Consider the following 20,198-nt stretch of genomic DNA (forward strand, 5'->3'; position numbering starts at 1 on the left):
GATTTTAGTTTGAACATCGGGGGTTTTTCCTGTAGATTTGCTATGTCTTAAATCCCTAGTTCACAGTGAGCTGTAGTATACTATGCTTTTATTTAGAGGCTAAAAAAAAAAAAAAAAAAATCAGAAGACAGTAAGATGCCATGATTTAAAAGTCAAATAAAGATTTTGCTGTTGTTTTAAGCACAGGTCATATTTTTGAGAAACACTAGTTTGCCAGTATTTTTTATGGTCCATATTTCCACATCGTTTCTGCCTCCACAGCAGCAGTTACAATCTCTAGGAGCGAGAAGAACACAAAGCTCTATTGAGTAGGGGCTGAATAAAAGCGACATTGAAGCACTACAAAATCAGCCTCTCCGATATCTGGAGATGTTGTGCTCTCTCTCAAGCCAAGTGTGATGAATCAAGCACAGAGAAACCCCGCTCTGTCTGAATACAGAGAGGCAAAGAAGTTTATAATTGAGTGTCCCCGCCATAGTATGATGAAATTTTGCTTTTTTGCACAGTCATTTTTGAACAGTCATTTTTCTTCTGAATACCTCACTGATGGCAATTCTTCTTTAGAAATTGCCCGACTGGGACTGCCAACCTTTATGAAAGAAGCATGTGTGCTTCCCTGACTGAGGGTCTTTGGCAGTTTAAGACAATCCAACTGTTGGCTGCCACATCCCATTCTACTGCTGTGTCTCCAAATCTCAACACTTCATTTCAGCATGCTCGTCCAAAAGCAAGCTATTTGCTTTGGCGAATTAGTTTCTCTGCCAGATTAGCACACAAACTTCCCAGCAAACTATTTGCTGAACATCAGAGCAAAGTGAGGATGTTGCAGCAGCAGAGGTGACTTCAGAGTGCTGCGGACATGGCTGTAAATTCACAGCAATACAACATTTACTGCCCCCATGGGAAGACTGTCAAACTATTGGAAAATGCTCACAAACCTCTTAAAATTTGAAATTTAAGAAGACCTATGTTAACTAATTAATCAAGTTATAAATGACATTACAATGAGTGAGGTATTCTAAATTATCATTCATTATCAGGTGCTCTATAGCATGAATTCTAAAATTGCATGTACCAGCTGAGGTGGATGGTTGTAGGATTAAGAAATTTAATTTCAAAACTACCTGAAAGAATCCATCATCAATAACTCCTGTGTGATATTTGACAAGTAACTTCAACTCCCTGTTTGTAGAGAAGATAGGGTACTACTGGCCAGTTATTTGACAGATACACATAATACATAGGATTTTACAACTGAGATGAAGATCAACTACAGCCAAATTTGTTTTAAAGCATGCAGAGCACTTAGAAATCATACATATCTAAAACTTCCAAATAAAATAAGAGCACGTCAAACAAACAAAAATTCCCCTAAAATCAAATGTAAATGAAGTAGTTGCTCCATGTCTCCAACAACGTAGCTGACTGACATAGTAAGTGGTCAGACTTGATTTAGAAAGAACACTTGTGCTTGAGAGCAAAATAGCAATTGAATTCCCACTGCATTTGTTCATTCTTACCATTGAATATCATCAAGCCCCTTTACATAAGCACTACTGGCACAGGCATCAAAGGAGACAAAATGATCGCAAATAATGTAATCAGCCATAATGAGCAATCTCTTGAAAAAAGTTAAAAATACATTGGGAATGAAGACAGGCTAGAGCAACTAGACTGACACAGTTCAGATACCTCTTGCAGCACTGACAGACCAATTCAAAAGCATCTTTTTGCTGCAATATCAAGGTTCTCTTAGTTTATAGAGTATACAACCGTGTCCCAAAGATGGCTTCATGTATCCCAAAAAGCAGGATGGACCCAAAGCAGCTGCTGATGTTTAGATGAATGAGCTTAAGTTTACCCCCAGCGACAAACGCACCGAGCATTATCAAGAAGTGCACGGACACAACCATTTCTACAAACCGACCTAACAAACCTGTGCCAAGTAAAACTCAAGCTCGACGAACTCATCTGGGAAGAGGGTTTCATGCACTGGTCACTTTTTGAAACTCAAATCGGATTGATATTAACAACAACATCAGACTACTGCAAGATGACATGATGCCTTGGGAGGAGGCATTACTTAACTCGTTCCTTCTAAAAGCAGATACCATCTCAGGGCAAAGGGTCTATCAGGAATAAGTTATTAGCAGGAAGGTGTAATTCCAGTATTAAAAAAAAAAAAAAAAAAATTGCACCATCTGTCACAGAGTGACTCCATCTCAAATTCTAGTTATTCTGATGCTTCAGAATTTACTAATTTTAAATCAGGAAAAACCTTGACATTTCTAAAGCAGTTTTTTTCCTCCATTAGTGACAATTTGTCAGCCTATGTTTGTGTTGTCAGCTGTTGTAGACAACTGCCTTGTCTGACAATAGGCAGTTTTTACCTTTTTCACCTGAAATACATTTTTGATTTTTTTTTTTTTTAAACTTCAAATTTGTTCAGATAATGACTAAGGAGCCATGTCTTCCAGCAATTCAAAGACTATAGCAGCCTCAACTACACAAGGTTGGGGTCTTTGCTAAGCTACTAAAATTACACTGTTGAAAATAATCAAGAAATACTGCTACAGCTTTGTACTTGTTAAACTTTCTCTTTGCACTGACATCCTAGCTTAGGTAGAGGGGTTACTTTACATGGAACTGTTTATTAAAGGATTGACAAATTGCTTTTTCAATAAGAGACAAAAAATGGAAGAGAAAAAAGGAACTATAATCTCTATCATTAAATCTTTTTCAAGGATTTCAAAGGCTGACACTGAAAGTTTGTATTAAAGTCTTTGCTTCATGCACCTGGATTGACTTCAGAAATGCAACAGCAAGTTTTTCCTCCTTGTTTACAGGCCATGTTTTAGGACAGCTTCTTCAGGAATTCAAGTACGCAAAGCCCTCCTAAACGGGTGCTGGATGCAATCATCCAGCAATGGTGTAATCCAAAGGAGGCTCTGTAATGTGTTTATTGTTGCATAATTTAAAATTGTCAGAGCTGCCTCTGCCACACAGCATTGTTATAAATAAGGATTATGTATCGCTATGCAGGAGACAAACATACACTGATTGAATTCTAAGAGTCTGACTACTCTCATTTGAAACTGCAGTTGTAAAAATAGCATTGCAGAAGTAAGAGTTTTCAGACTGTCTTACGATTGAAAACCATAACTTTTCAGTTTAACATTAACCAGTATCCTCTCATAACAGATGCTCACGAACCCTTATGCAAAAATAACAAAACCATACCCGTTTATACACAAATACTTTGGGAATTTCAGCAACATGGAAACAAAGCTTTTTTAAAGGTGTTCCTGACATTTTAATGTCTGATTAAACTTCAAAACTTCAGCTTCTTGCTCTATTTTTTACTTTTCATTTTACAATTTCTCTGGGAATGCAAATTCCCACTTGTAAGCAGCTTAAAATCACCCATATTAAAAGTAAAAAAAAAAAAAAAAAAAAAAAAAGAAGAATGGGGAGGCAGCCATTCAACATTTTCTTCTTGAGGACCTGCCAAAGAAAAGTGTATCTGATACTCTCACAAAATTCAAATACAGCACATCTAATTTCTTCCTCCCCCGTATTAAGAAAACAGTCCAGATTCACTTCATGATGGTCAAAGCCCATGAAATTAATTTATCTGTAGAAACAACTGTTCTGGCAAACCTAAGTGGCAACTGAGGACTCTCAGAAGAGATGTGTCAATTATGTAATTTCCATCCCTCTTAAAAAAAAAAAAGGCTTTTATTATTCAATAAGTCCATACATTTATTAATTCGCTTGTACACTACACTCAATATTCAAGACAAATGTGAGCATTTTAACATCCAGTCCTAATAGGTACTGCATGAGGGAGAAGTCTGCATTATAGCTATAATCCTATGAACTCACTAGTTTTGCAGAGGCATAGCTAATTATGAATTACGCAAAACAGTTCCACTTCTTCAATGCATGGAGGGATGGCAGGAGGACTTTGGTTCAAGCCCATAGGGACTCTGGAGCAAGTTACCGGGAGTCATGCTGTCAACTCCTCTGTGATTTTATATGACTTAAGTAGTTGCAAGTGGCTGCAGCTCCACAGAAGGTACGTTGCAAGAGCTTGTTGTGGGCAACAGAATCCCAATGTATTAACTTAAAATAGTAAAAGCCTTTAAATAAAACAAGCCGCACACAGAAAAACTCCAGACGTAAAGCACAGAGGGGAACGATGGACTAAAACTGAGATAACTGCTATTTCCAGAGCTCCGCAACCTCACACAGAAGATGACAGCAATTTTAATTTCAAGTCTGGTTATAAACACATGGAGGGGAAATTTCAGCTAGATGGAACAAAACTGGCAAGCAAAACGTTTGCAGTTTTCATTCAAAAGTCTTAGACAGTAAGAAATTGGGGGTTCAGGATTTTTTATTTCAACAGGCTGGCAACTGGTTGGAAGAGGAAGGGGATCAGAGACAATATTCTGTGTACTTTCTGCTCCCTGTAATATTGAGGCAATTGCTTAATATTTTCATGGTAACCACTTTTGGGATCAAATCGCAAAACCTGCACCTTTCAAGTTGTATCTGTGTGTCTAAAAATCTAGTTAAGGAATACAGCTTTGCATCTGGCTGTCAATCTAAATGAGCTGTCTCCCAACAACCTCTCCAGCTACCTGATGCCATTCTAGGTATAGCTGTCCACGAAAGCTCAGTACAACAAGCTCCTTCCATACCCAGAGGAAATGTCTTTCTCCAACAGAATGCAACCCCACATGTTGTCAAGGTTTCATAAAGAAGGGAAATTTTTCACACAGTTGGGCAAACCCAGAGTTTCTGCATCACAACAAAGTGAACTGGGCTCCATTTACTGAGCAGCAAGTGCAGAAGGGAGAGCCCTTCTCTCTCTTGCCAATGGGGAAGTTTTTCAATGAAAGAGGGGGAAGAAGTGTTTGAAGGGAACTAATACATCTAGAGCATAAAACATACCCACAGTAGTAAAGTGCTAGCAGTACAGGAATACCTTTATTTCCAGACTGGTAGATTATCCTTTCTATAGACCTGACAGAGAGCAGAGCTAGTAAAGGAATACCAGTGTGCTACGTGGGCACCGTGCCCCTCGTGGATGCAGCTGTAGCAGCAGATGTAACTATTGGCACAGGAACTATTCCTTCCTCAGACAAACAAGCTAAAGTGATAAAATGTTGTTATAAGCACAAAACACATTAGTTACACAAGTCGAACTGAGCTACCATGACAGAAATCACACCACTGGTATGTAATGTAGATCTGATCTTAAGTTAAAACTTTCAAAGCGAATCCTCATCTTAGATGCTTCTTAGCAACACAAATGTTTTTCTTTGAAATAAAAGTGTTTCTAGCAGTGATATTTGGACAGTACCTGAATAATTATCCTTATCCAAAAAAGCATCTGTGTTTATCAAAGTAGAAATCATAATTCTTTCCTAGCTCATTTTGCTTATCACTCAGAGCATGCTGCATTATCATCTTACTAAAGGCTTCCAACTTGGTGCTGTTTAAACCAGTTTTTGGTGATTCAGACAACTGTTCATGGCAAGCTTAATGGTAATTATAAACACATTATGCTCTTGAAGAAGGCAACAAAATAGTAAGAGGAATGAGCTCTACACAGGCAACTCCTTGATGACAATACATGACTAATATTCCAATATTGCTAATGATTAAGATGATGAAAATCCAGACCTGCATCGAGGCTTTTAGTTATATATCAAGAATTAAAACATTTATGCCACATCTGTAAAAGCTGTACCCCAAAAGCTACTTAAAAATGCTGTTGGAATTAAGACTCGAATATCTGGAAAATAAAACAGGCCAGGACTCTATTGCTTTTTACCTTCTTCTGAAGGCATCGTATCAACAGCACCTGTACTCAACTGTGCTTATACTTCCTGACCTCTTTTACAGATTTCCCCTTCCCTGAAGCTTCCAAAGGAAAAAGGAACAGAGTAAACACAGGGCTGTTTCTAGAGGGGTAAAAGGACGTTAACATGGTCACCATCCCTGGAGGTATTTAAAAAGCGTGTAGACAAGGCACTTCAGAACATGGTTTAATGGGAATGGTTGATGGTTGGACTCGATGATCTTGAAGGTTTTTTCCAACCTAAATGATTCTATGATTCTATAGTTTTCCAAACCTTAACCTCATTCACCTCCAACTTCTACACCCTTCATATCCCCTTTGGCGCAAGTGTTTAAAGACCAAACCCCACACTCTCAACAATCATCCAACATAATGACTGCCCCTATGGAAAAGGTATGGCAGAAATGCCTCTCCTCTATGTAGCAGCAGCTAACCGGGATGATTTTCAAATAAAAGAATGTTTCCAAACACCCCAATAGCTGTCCAGATATGTGAGGGTTCAAATTCATCTTCAATCACTTCATCTCTCCCATTAGTTTCACTGTCAGATTACTGATTATCTGGCTTCTCTCATGTATATTTACAATGAAATCTGGATAGAAAGATTACCCTGAAATCTCTTATTCCTCTTCCAACGTGATTTTTAATCTCTACCAGCATTCTACAGACCCTTTCATGCATAATTTGGTGTAGCATTAGAAGATTGGCCTCAAAAAAACCCTTACAAGAACAAAAGTTATCCTATTAAAAGGTCACTTGCCTTTACTTATGTATGATGTATTAAACTTGTATATCCAGTTTTGTTGGAAAATGGAAGAACTTTTTTTTTTAGCTAAGGCTTTCCTACTTTACTGATTATGAATGTAAGGAAAGCATGTTCTATGAGTAGAATTTAATTTATTTATGAATTAGTTGACTAATAAAATGAACTTACAAGGAAAGTGCATCAGTTCTTGAAGAGTGTCAGACTTTAGAGGGCACATTAGAGTTATACTGGTCATTTACTAAAGACATCTGTTTCAAATTGCTGCCAAGGTTATCTATAGACAAATTACAGAAAACGTGGTTGTTCTTTGGAAGAGACATTTTGCTCTCCATCTTAAAATAGGAAATTAGTCTCAAGTTGGACTAACTTTGCCTCTCTTCTCCAGACCATGGCGCAAGGACATTTCCCTTGTAATACACAATTACCTTAAAAATAAAAGCAAGTAAAAGACAAACTTGAGTTTGCAGATTTATTCCCCCTGTAAATTAGCTTACTGAACAGGAAAAATAGGTGCTCAGATACCACAGTAATGACTGATAATGAGTCTAGCCTGGAAAATGCTGAGTTTTGAGAGATTAATATACCCAAAGTTCAGAAAAACGTTCCAAGTCAATATTTGATTTGGGTGTCAAGTGCTATGCTTGTCTGCATTTTTCACCCAAGATACATCGTCTCTGTCTTTCAGTACTGATACACACCTTTGATGGCAAGCATGAAGAAATAATATTTAAAGAACAAGCAAAGCCAGTCCACTCCCACCTCCAAAGATGCTAGTTTTATAAACTTCGTATAAACTTTGGAAATCAGGTGGCTAATAGACACAAAGGATAATCTTGTGACACCAGATTTATTTCTAGATCTGCTGGATACTTCCATTCCGTGCTTCATTTTTAATAAATGCGTAAGATGCACAAACACTGAGTGTATACCTTTATCACAAAGGTAACTAGCTATGTCCAGGTAAGTTATATCTCATGAACAGAGGATAGGCAAGCCTCAGTTTTTCAAAACCTTTGCTGTGTCTGAAGTCCAAAAGCTAGCTATTATTTTAAAACCAAGCTATGTTTTACCCACTTCAGATTTTTTAAAAGCCTTTCACATATAAAAAAATCTGCAGCTGTTAAGACTCTCTGAAGAATATATAGGCTGTAAGGATGGACAAATCAGGACAAATTGTAGTAAAAATGTTGCAAGTGTGCAAGGCTTTGGGCTTTTGGAAAGTGGTATTTTTAGACCAAGGTCTGAAGAATTACTCTAGGACATCAGGCTAAACAGTTAGGGCGACAGAAGGGGAAAATGTCAGCGCAAGAGGCTACAGATAGCTTATGGAGTTGCAAGTGCCCAAATGTGATTCTTTCCAAGCAAATAAATTTGCAGTCTGCATCTGTTCATGGGTTTTCACTGAAGATGAGAAAATCATCTCTCCATATGCAAGATACAACCCAGTGCATTAAAAAAAGGCACAGAGCAGTCTTTTCAGATAAATTAAGGCAACTGGAAAAAAATTGATGCTTATGAAACATCACTGAGAGCTTTTGCCTCCCTGGTCTTACCAAGTTTGTCTGAGAAAGAGACTTAAACATAAAATTTGAGAAGAACATTTGACACAGGGGTACTGGGTTCCAGAATAAGATAAGATTATTCGCTGTTTTTAAGGAATTGCAAACTCTCTCTTACCAAAATATCCTTCAGCAAGCAAACAGCTACCAGAAGATTTTAACCTGGACTCTGTCCTCATCTACCTTTTAACTACCTAATTTCTTAAGGTCTGAGAAACTTTTCCATTAAAACTACACAGTATACAACAGCGACAAACTGACAACCTCTTTTTTTTTTTTCCCTAAAGCATTCAATAGTGTAGCAAAAGTTTCTTAACATTTATAGCTTTTTCACTTTCAGAGAATAGCCAGAAGTGTCACTGCAGTGACTACAGGGAGCAGTAAAAAGGCAACTGGTGCACAAGCACACTTAAAGACTGGGAAGAACAAAAAGTCAGCATGGTGCTAAGTGACATCATTGAAAATGAGCACCAAGTTGCAGGACAGCCTAATTTCTTCTAGGGAGGAACATTAAATCTAAGGATGCCAATGCCAAGCTGTCTTTCCTTAACAGCAAAGTTACAGGTTGGAGAGCCAAGGCTACTTTACCCAACACTGTAAAAACCACTGGAATGCAAGTAAGTACTTTACAATCTGTAAATTAGGAAAACTTTCATAGTTCACAAGTGAATTTAACTTTTTCTTACACTGGTTCGTGAAATGCTGTCTCTTCTGTTATTCTTGTGTGCTGCATTTAAATTGGCTTCTCAATTCCTGAATTAAACTCCTTTAACAAAATTCAGGCAGAGTGCTAGCTAGTTAATGGACTGTTAGTAGAGAGCAATTTTGAAAGCTATCTTTGAAATGTATTATTCAACTGACAAAAGTCTCATTTTACTATTTTACTGTTACTCAGTTTTCAAAATGCAGGATAAGGGCATTAGTATTTTACTACACGAGAAACAAATTAGATGGAAGCCCTTTGGGACACAGCTTTGGTATGGTTTCTCTAGAAGATACAGACCCAGCAGGCAAATCAGATTTTTGTGGTTATTGCGCCTTTTGGTCAAATTTGGCTGCCTGGACTTTAGGAACCACAAAGCAGACAGCACTCTGCTGCCAAAAAGGGAGTGTTTCAAAATCAAATTACCCAAAGCATGTGCTTGCATCTCTTTACAGCTACTTGGAAGGCCCGTAAACACCTCTGCACTGCAGAAGCAAGAACTCCCCATGCTAACCCAGAGCAGAACCAGCACTGCTACTCCTCCCATCTAGCCAACACCTGCCACAGTTTAGTATTAATAACTAAATAAATAAATATCACAGTCCCCTCTAGTGGCTGGTTCACCAGGAGAGCAGCACTGACTCCTCCTGGTCACAGAACAAAGGGGTACTAAATCCAAGGTGTAAAACATCTCACTAATTCAGATGGGGATCTTCTGAGTTACCTAGTGCAGAGCAGGTGTCTTATGTGTGCTTCTTCCCATTGCTTAGCATTAAAGGAAAGGACACGTTCTCTTCTACATCTAAAACGCAGCAGCCTGTCAATCACAGCGTGATACACAACACAGCTCCACTCTGCGCTGCAGCTGTTTTGTCACATTTGATGTCTTGAGTCACTCAGCAGCATTTCTGAGGGTAGTTACAATAAACTCCCCAGCACACTTATCTTCCACTGAAAACAGGTGGAAGCAATCACTTCTCATCTCACCAAGTGGAACATCTTCTGTTCTGCTCTTACACGATCTTTTATTGTTTCTCTGGATACCTGTAGCTGAGTTTTCTGCCCAAGAGCAGAATCATATGGGAACTTGCAAACATCCTTCTCCATTCTGACAGAGACACACCGAGACATTGTAAGTGCAATCCACCCCAACCTGTCTTCCTTCACAGTAAATTTGACATTGCATACGACTCCGCAGTGGCTCTCTATCCCCTTGAGACAAAGGCTCTGCAGGAGTACTGTTCCCCTTCTGTCGAAGCTAAGCACATATATTAATCCATCTACATTCATGGAAGAGGTTTATAAGCCACCTAGATCATGCTACTCATAGCTATAGTTACATTTTAGACAGCAAAAGCAATAAGCAAGCCTTCAAAAAGTTGTTGCAGCAGCATATCATTTTAGCAGAACCTTTTGATGCCAGTCAGAAATATTGTTTAATGCATACTTTCAGGGGAATAGTCTTTCTTGAAAGACAGACTGTTTGGCTGAATAGAGGTTCTGTAAAACTCATTTGCAGCTTGGCATTTTGCACACAAGGTAAGGTCTGTAAAAACTGCTCTTACATCCCAGTGAGGACAGCCACCCTGTTGCTTTTCAGATGACACACATATTCTGAAGGAGCAGGGAGTAAGGGCTCACCTAGCAAGAGCAGGAGAAAAGCTTGCAGACAGAGCAGCACAATTACACCTTTGTAATTATGCCAACGAACTCCATGTGTGGACACCACACATCCACTGAAGAGGTGGCAGAATAGGTACTATTGGTATGCCAGTCAACAACTTCTGTAAACAAGCCCTAAATGTAATTTTCTAGATAAATTAGGCTTGCAACACAAAGAAGGGAAGCTTTAGACAAAACCCGCTTCAAAGCGTTTCCACCACTGCACATGGAACAGCTGTAACCTGCTGCCGAGGCAGGGCACAGCAGCACTGTCTTCTGTCTGCTGTTTTGTTGAACATTAGTTACTTAAAATTTAGAATAACTTTGAAACTACATGAAGATGGCATCTACACTAAAATGCAGCAGGCCAAAGGTGAAGAATAGATACCTTTGAAGAATTCAAGATCTTCATTGCTTAGACAGCAACCCTGAAGAGCTGTACTAGCTTGGTGCACCCTAGACTATGGGGCAGTTGCTCACCACACTCGAGCCCCTAAGGCTTTAAAAAAAGTGAGAAAAATATATCGGGCAAGAGTCAGAAACTACTTTTACTGATGTTCAATAGTCTTATTCTTGAGTAATTTAAATCTGTCAAGTTGTGTGAAAGTATTCCTGATGAGCCTAGGAGGCACATGGACTCAATTATAAAACACAGTGATACTAAGAGAGCAAAAATACATTAACCAGTATCTGACTGTTCCCAGGTAGCTGCTGAGGTTAAGCACATGAGCCAGCTGATGCCTCAAAGCATACCGAAGTGTACAGGAGTAGTTTTTGAAGTTTATTCCTAGTGGCATGTTTCTTCAACAATACCTATAGATGTTTGTTCCTTGCCATCTAGCATCAACAGGCACAAAACTCTCATGCGAAAACAATGGCAAGAGGACAAGGTTACCAAGATGTATCCATGAATACAGGGTATGAACCTATGTTGCTTTTTGTAAATGCACTACCTGTTGGAAAACTATTACCTGTATGAGTAGGCTAATGATCCTTAATGCATTTTAGTTAAGACAGGTTGGTCCCATTTAAGCTGATCTTCCCATAGATTAGCTTTAGTCTTCAGTAAAATCAGGTTGAGAACCTTTGGGGTTTTATTAGAAAAAGGTGACAGGGATCAGTTTTGTTGTTATCGCAAGTTTTTTGTTTGTCCATTGTTTGCTCTTTACACAGACGCAAGCAGGTTTTCATTCTAAAAGTCTTCACATAAAAGGCCTGTTTATATTCAGTGGTATTTTACTGAAAAGAAAAAACCTCCAGGCTTCAAGCAACAGGTCCAATTGTACAGCAGGACAGTCAAGCCATAGTCTTCCTTACTCCACATCAGCATCTCCAATTAACAAATCAAGTAAAGGTAACAGCATGATATACTCACATTGTACAATATCGAAAACTACATGGGCGATGTAACAGTACCTGCTGCTTTTTGATAAGCTTACACTTTTATTTAAATATTAAATTAAATTTTATTTAAGTTCATTAAAATTTAAAAAGCAAATTCATTAGAGAATTTGCTATTTGTTTCAACAGAATTGAAAAATGTGTTTTGCCTACTCCTGTTTTAATTTAACTAGTGATAATTTAATTTTAATTTGTACCATCTTACCTCAATCAATTTGTTGGCATGTTCACGGAAAACCTGGGCATATTCTTTAACTTCTTTTTCGTTCCCATTCTTGGCAGCTTCAATCAATACTAAAAGCGGAACATTTGTTTCCAGAAAAGAGTCTGATACATGGTCCATAACAGCTTTGCGGAGCTAAAATAAAAATAAAAGAACGAGTTATTTTTCAGTAGTGTTCTACTGCTGTTTTCCTTTTACTGTATTAATACATAAAGCTTAAAGTACTTTTGTCATTGATCCTTCTTCCTTTGTGTGACCAAGGCTTTCCCTGCACTGCCTTGTCTATACGCTTTTTGCTTCAATTTAAATTAAATCTCCTTAAAAAACTGGATTAGTTATGTAAGTGCAAGTCACCAGTTTGGCCACAAATATTGATTTAGCAGCTCATATTGGTTTTGTCTGAGTAAATTTGCTGCTTTCCCTCAGCTGACTAAACAACATGCTGATTTAACTTTTTTATTTTTCTACTAGAATAAAAACATTTTTCAACAAACTTGATCCATATTCACATTTACTTGAAAAGGGGAATATATCACTTTAAAAACCAAACGGACAAAAGATTGATGTTACACAAATACAGTCCTCCAAGAAAACAGGCTGAGATGAATGCCATCAGAATTATAAAATATCCCTGATTATGTTCAAAATCCATAAAATGGGAGGTTTGGGGGTTTTTTTTGTTGGGGTTTTTTGGTTTTTTTTTTTTTAAATGTCTCTTGCCACGAGAATGGGTCAAGAATTAAACATCTTTATTACACAGTTAACAGGGGATTACACTTCTACCCCATGCTTCCCTGTGAACCAGGCTCTGAAAGCTCCTAGCTCTTAATTCACTAAATACAAGCAGGCAAGCCCACTGCCCCTAGAAACAAATGAACACATAACATATTTCCATAGAGGGCAAACATGCAGAAATGCACTCATTTGCCTCAACAAGTACCAACTTCATATACTAATTACCTGTCTACGCAAGTCTCTGGTCTTTTTGGTCATTTTATCAATCGCAGAGTTCAGTGCATCGCTTCTTTCTTTGCGTCCAGCCTGAAAAAAAAGAGACAAAGAGGTAAACAGGTATTCAGGGTCTCAACGTAAAACTAGTATTATTCATTTCGAGTACACTATCAGCTTTTTTTTTTTTTAAAGTGATTATGCACACTAGAAGTAAAACCTCCACCTGCCTGATAAAGCACTCTCTTCCTGGCTGGTTTGGGCAATACAGTAACATCTGACATCTTAAGATTCTACCTTTAACACTCTTCAGCTTGCTTTCAGAAGAAAAGGATGGTTTCATAAATCTAGATGTCTTTTTGCTCCTTATCAGCCAGAGACTACATTCAACCTCTGAATTTTACATTTCTCTTTTCTGCCAGCTCTGTCAACCACCCCACGGCTGGCACTGCATCGAGGCCAGAACGGCCCTGCTTCAACCCTCAATCTTCTACAAGCCTCGGCTGTCACAACCACCCAAGGCCAGTGGATTGCACGCAAACATCTCGCATGCTGCCTTCAACCTACAAGTATAAGCACCATGCAAGCAGTCCACAGGGCTGCCTGTCCAATACAACAGTGGTCCCTTACACACCTTCATACCCAACTATCACAGAAAACTGCTCTTGAGCAGTCAGTCAAAAGCCAAAAATCAATTATCTTGAAGGTAGAATCCTTACAAAACATTTGTCGAGGATGAAATCCAACATTTCAAGTAAGTATCCAGGCCCACCCACTGAGAGCTAGATTTTGCCAAGGTTCGATACAGCAAGTTTCACATTAGCCCTGTTGTTAAAGAGGGCAAGGGGCCAAGAAGGAGTGGCAGCTTCTCTCTTTATAACCAGACACTGGGTCAAAAATATCTTGATTTGTATCAAATTGGGAGCGTTAGATAAAACAATGGTGGTGGTCTGGTTTTGCTGGGAGTTTTTTCTGTATAATATAGCTTATATTAGAGCTTTGAAACATACTTTATGCAACCACAATCCAATTTCTGAAGTTCTAAGCCACGATCAATATAATTATCCTGTTGAGAAGAAAAACCATTTAGCAGCACTAAAGTAAGGGTATGCCAGTTATCAATTCTCCAGGTGACGGGCTGGTTTGAAATACCTGGATGAGCAGCCTTGAATCTAAAACATGGAATCCACACTACAGCAGAAATAAAAATTAAACAAAATGGGGGGGGGGGGGGGGGAGATTAGGATGTTGTAAAGTCATTACAGTTTAATGAATTATTGAAGATTTGCCACCTCCCTGATAGAGTAATTTGATTCTCATCACAAAAGGTAACTGAAAAGTGACTGAAATTAAAACCAGGAGCTCGTGCTGACTATGCCACAGCCTTTAGCAGACCCAGCGTTGGCCTGTTCTTCACCCCACATTCAAAAAATCAAAGCCAAAGTCTCTAAATAAAGTAGAGATTAATACTACTTATTTATTGAACAGTTTGCTGTTCCCATGCTTGGTGGATATGAAAACCGAAACGCAGTTAGGCTAGAAAGTCCCCGTTCAGCTTGCATTGACCGTGAATGCTTTGTCCCAAGCTGCAGCTCTGGGCACGCTGGTGGTGGTGGGCACTGCCTGCACCCCGAGGCAGGCAGCAAGCTCCTTGCAGCGGGCGATTCACCTGAAAACGTGAAACCTGCCAACTGGCAGCGCACAAACTAAAAGCCCGCTCTGAGACGTAAACCTGCAATTGCAGCTGCTTGCTCTTTCTGATGCTTTCACACCAGTTTACCTATTGCAACGTGACCATTTTACTGAACCCATGGCACCCCCCTGTACACATGGGTTTTTTTTTCCAGGAATATCTTTGGATCCAAGTTATATACTCATCTATTATGTAGAAAGCCAAACATTCAGCTATTCCAAGAAGTGCCATTTTACTTCTCCCTGGGTGCCCCTACGTTACCATTTTAACGCAAAGCAGGAGCACGCTTTTGAAGCGAGTCCACCCATCACTTCCACTTTGCTGTCCCTGGCTTCACAGCCCAGAACAGCCTGAGTGCACGAGGACCAGATGCCTTTCAGATGAGAGAAAAACCAAGAGATGGCTTCTACTAATGGATACTCAGTTCATGAGACGAGACCACAGCCAGTCCTATGTAAAATGCCCTGAAAAGCACGCAAGGCATACATTAGAGCCTAGGCAGCACCAGTTTCATACTGTTCATCCGTTCCTATTAAGCTACACCACGTATTAGCACAGAAAGAGCTGTATAATCTAAACCCATTAGGTTTTAAGCAAGGTGGTTCCAATTTATTTCCACCTTGTTGGCATTCAGAAATTTTAGTACAGGAGCTTGTCAAAAGTATTAACAGAATTTCCTTCTGAAGGCTGCAACATAAAATGCCCTGCTAATTTAGCTGCGGTAATTTAACAATTTAGTGCATATAGCTACTAACCCGGCTCCTTTGGTAGGGCTGGTGCAGCAAAGCAGAAGAGGACAAACATGATGGACGTCCACACCTCTGTGGCTACAGAGACCCTGTTGTCATTAACATCTTAAATCATCACAGCCCATTCTAACCAAGGTCCTGGCCTGGAGACAAGGATGTCAAGTTTTGCCCATCTGTAGTTTCTTGACCTTTTTTGCAAAAAATGAAACGTAAAGCACTAACTGTGGGACCAATTATGCCCCGTTAGCTCCAAGTGGAGGCAGCTAGTGGGACAGTGGTTCCTGGAGCACATGAAGAGCCATAAAGCCTGCGGCTGCACAAACCCTCCAGGGCACACAAAAACACTGACAATCATCCTTCGCCACAACAGTCACTTTGTCCAGGCTCCCACACGCCCCATGAATTTTACCCACTGGTTCCACTCTACAGCTCAACAAGTCCTGTTTGAGCTAGTCTCTTTCTCTGAATTAATAAATCATGTTTTAAAGGCTCCAAGTGACAGTTTACCACGCCTGGGTAATTTATTCCAGTAACCAATTACCCTTACTATTAAAAAATTGGTCCTTGCTTCTAGTCTAAACTTTCACTGAGAAGCCAACTAATGATCCGGCAGCACAACACATCCCAGCTATCAGCTTCTCTTATCCACGGGATTAGGAGCACTCACAATAGCAAAGCCTGAATATTCAGATTACTAATAGGATTTTTAGATATTCAGCACAAAACTCTGCTGAGGGAATCACAAGCTCTGCAGTCAGTAAGCAGCTAATAGATTCAGTAGATTTAATAGGGTCATGTCAACCATGTCAGTCATTTTGCAGCACGATACCACAGCTCTGTCCAGTATCATGGATAATAAATTTAGCCATGGTGCAAATTTACTTTAAATTAAATCAGATCTTTATCAAAGAGGCTGGAATTGGTGTTAAAAATTGCTCATTTCCGCCATCCCCCCATAATCTCTGCTCTTCCACCATCATTGCTACCCTGCTTGGAAAGCAATACAAGCAGTCACTGTCACATCCTTGCTGTTCCAGCTCACACAGCTATCCCCACTAGGGTTTGTTTTAATGGCTTAAAGCAAAGAAAGGGCATTTGTGTACAGGGAGGCAAGTGGAATCACCATCTCTGTCACCAAGCATTCCCTTTGTAGGCCTGCCATCTGAATTAAAACAAACAAAGAAACCCCCTGAACCAAGTTTTTCCTACAGCTAGTGACGTTAAAAATGTAACCCCAACTGATTTACAAAGGTAACAAGAGCACGGTGATGGCAGTGCATGAATGCTGTCTTAAAGCCACCAGAATCAGCAGTGCATGTATTACAATGAGTTACTCACAAAGCCATGTTTTTACAGCTAAATATCAAAAACTTTCATAGTTAATCTCAATGGTTCATCATCAGTTTAGGTTAAGCTAAGACTACAGAGCTATTGAGAGAAACAGTGCCTCTAGCCCGGCACCAGCCCTCACCTCACAGCGCACACACCCCTGCAGAGCCCAGCATCCCTTCTCCCTAAATCAGCACCCAGATGCAAGCCAGATGTGCCACCACTGTGTGATTGAGAGTCACCACTGCCCTGCCTGCCACCCAGCATGCAATTACCTAAAAAAGATGGTTCGCAGAGAGGTTTCTGCTTCAGATAATCTGTGAATTGTCTTCTGAGCTGTTTGTACAACAGGCAGCGTCGTGGTTAACGATGGTGATTTAATAAGTGAAAAATGAGCACTTGGCATACCTTCCTCTGGGCAGGCAGTGGCAGAGGCAGTCGTACGTCAGTGCGCCGCTGCTGAGCGGTGCTTCGTGGGGAGGCAGGAGATTTAGTGCTCAGATTCAGTTTGTCACATGCTTCATTTCTGCCTTGACACCTAGCCTAATTACATGTCTACAAAGGATAACTGTCCATACCCCTCTATTACCATGATACAAGGGCTACAGACAAATTCTAGATATAACAGTAGCTGATTCAAGACCAGGAAGGGTAAGCAATGAAGTATGACGCACATGAACTTCAGCGGTGTTTTCATATCTGACGTCTGATGGTTGAGGAAGCAGGACTATACACTGGTTTGTTGCAGGAAGGAGTCTCCCACGGTGAGCCCATAGCTCACCAAAGCACTGGGGCTGCACAGTATCATCTAGGGTTCAGCAAGAACCTGAATCAGAATAAAGATGCCTGCACTCCCCCTCCTGCACAGCTTGCCATGCCATGCCATGCTGCTCCCACCCCGACATCCCTCCCCACTGCCAGGCTGCAGCCATGGCAGCCCCATGCTCCCCTCAGCGCCCACGGAGACGGGAAGGGCTGGCTCCTGCACTCATCCTGGTACAAAGAGGAATTAAAATGTGCAACCAGTGCCAGGTGCAGAGTGCTGCCAGACAGGGAGGTGACAGTCACCACGCTACACCACAGCACACGTGCGTCCTTTGCTCCCAGGAAGATGACACCTGACCTATGGTACCCTGTTCCATCCCTTCCATCGCCCTCGCCCAAAAGACCTCTCTCTGCAGCTAGCCTGAAGGGCTGGACACATCTGTTGATGATGCATCACTTTGGACATGCGTTTTTCTCACGTGTCCACTTCTCAGGGCTCACTGCTAACCCAGCTCCATGGCAGTGCACCCGAGTGACAGTATGTGCATGGTAATTGTACAGCCACACGTCTGTGCTCGTCTCCTTCACCTCACAGCCTTACTGACACAGCACAAAGGCTATCTTTTAGCAAAATGCAGCAAATACTCCCGTGATCCCTGACGTGCTAATGTCCAGCAAAAATTAACGCAATCATTTCTTCAGGCAGAAGGGTGAGCTGTCTGTTTGCATGGTGCCACACATGCGGCTGCAAATCCCAGCTGCCCCAGCCTCGCCTGCAACTCCAGGGCTTGCCATCCTCCAAGCCCACAGCACAAGAAAGTCACGCAGCCCACATCTACATCATGTAAAATTAGCTTATTTGTTGTTCTTAATACACTAGGAAGGCTTCCACAAGATGTCAGCCTAACTAAATGACAATGCTAGCCTCAGGGTGCAATTCTACTTTTCCAGCACATGCATTTAGCAGGGAAACCAGTTCTGCTGCTGCTGGAGGAGCAGGGTAAGGGAGAAGCCCCTGAAAGGGTTATTTGGTCCAAGCAAGCTTATTCCTGAGGTGGACACGCCTTTTTCCCCTCTCCATGTAGCACATGATGATTCAGGCCATTACTTCAAAGTGCCCATTCTGGCAGAAGTCCCAAGATGGCACTCATAGGTGGTTTTCCTCAGCATGCAAGCGAGTTTTTAGTCTCCGGTGAAACGAAATTGTGTGAGTTTTGTGGGCAGCTGAGGTTTATTCCCAGCCTACTATACCTCAACAGCCCAGGCAGCTCCCAAGGAACAATGTGAATATTACCGCAGAGTTCTAGACTTAAGAGAATCAGATGCATGCTTTCAGTAATATCTGTTATTTCACAAGTGCACAAAAAAAGTGCACATGTTTCGCTAAGAAAAGCACCCATAAAGTTCGTGTTAACAGTTTCCCAAACAGGAAACTCGCTGGCAAGGTGCTAAATAGCCCTTGTTTGGTTATGGGCCAAAGAGTGGAGAGCTTTAGAAAGGAAGCAACTTACCGTGTTTGAACATTAACTCTTAACTCTGTGCCAAATTACACAATCTTGATGTGGGAGGAACCTACCAACAGATACTGATGCAAAAGAGCAAAATGTTTCTAAGAGATACCTAATTTCAGTCTCCTGGTAATAGCAAAAAGAGATAGCACAGGAGAGTAATATTTGACCTTACAGCCATTGTAATTTTCTTAATTACACCCTTTGGAACGCTGTTTTTAAATGTTGTGTTATCATATTTAAATGTTATTAAAATTCAAATCAACACTTCAAATCAGGTTTTACACCAGATGAGCTGCTATGGGAAGCACAACCACAGGTACTTCAGTGCAGTAGTTCCATCAGACAGCTGGCAACTGACAGCTAAGGCTGGATTTCAGCTTCTGTACTTTTTGTACAGTGAACACTAAATGTGAAGAAACTCTTTAAATAGGTTTATGTAATTTCTTTGCATGTATTTCTTTCACTCTAGAACAAATGTGAAAATATTTACTATGGCTGAGCAATTTAAGAAATTTATCTAGCATTTCCTAATTTGCTTTATCATTAAAGATAGGTACTTTCCTGATGGGTTGGAGGTGGTTTTTTGTTGTTGTTTTGCTTTGGTTTTGGGGTGGGTTTGAGGTTTTGTTTTTGTTTGTTTATTTTTAAAGAGTTCACGTTTCTCCATCCCTTTACTTTCCACTTAGCACTTGCCTTCAGCCTGCTCTGGACAGGCAGTCAGTATTACAATTATGCCACAGGACAGTGAAGGGAGAAGCAGGCAGAAAACAAGTCTTAGTTTAAATGAGTACCTCTAAGGAACCAAAGCTTAATAACAAAGGTAAATGGCCATTTTATTTAAAGTCTTCTTTTGACACAATTCATCATCTTCCTCCATCAGCATGGGAAGTTTGCTGTTCTCAGCTCATCCCATATCTTGAGGTTGTGATACCTCACCGCTACAGAGTGAACGTTTTCACGTGCCTTCTACTACATTATTGCTTTATCTCTCAAGGTGAAAATAAAAAAGCTTATCCA

The 20,198-nt window shown here is 40.3% G+C and overlaps 1 protein-coding gene across 2 annotated transcripts in view; it reads right to left on the reverse strand.

Moving 5' to 3' along the window:
* CTNNA1 (catenin alpha 1) overlaps positions 1–20,198 on the reverse strand; it is a 120,539-nt gene that overhangs the window by 36,894 nt on the left and 63,447 nt on the right. For both annotated transcript variants that reach the window (XM_029997850.2, XM_029997851.2), the window contains exons 8-9: positions 13,147–13,227; positions 12,169–12,321 (exon numbers count right to left, since the gene is read on the reverse strand). In XM_029997850.2, the coding sequence (XP_029853710.1) occupies positions 12,169–12,321; positions 13,147–13,227 (234 nt within the window). The remainder of the gene's footprint in view (positions 1–12,168; positions 12,322–13,146; positions 13,228–20,198) is intronic.

Source organism: Aquila chrysaetos, chromosome 22 (assembly GCF_900496995.4).
Source record: "Aquila chrysaetos chrysaetos chromosome 22, bAquChr1.4, whole genome shotgun sequence".
In the NCBI taxonomy this organism is placed as follows: Eukaryota; Metazoa; Chordata; class Aves; order Accipitriformes; family Accipitridae; genus Aquila; species Aquila chrysaetos.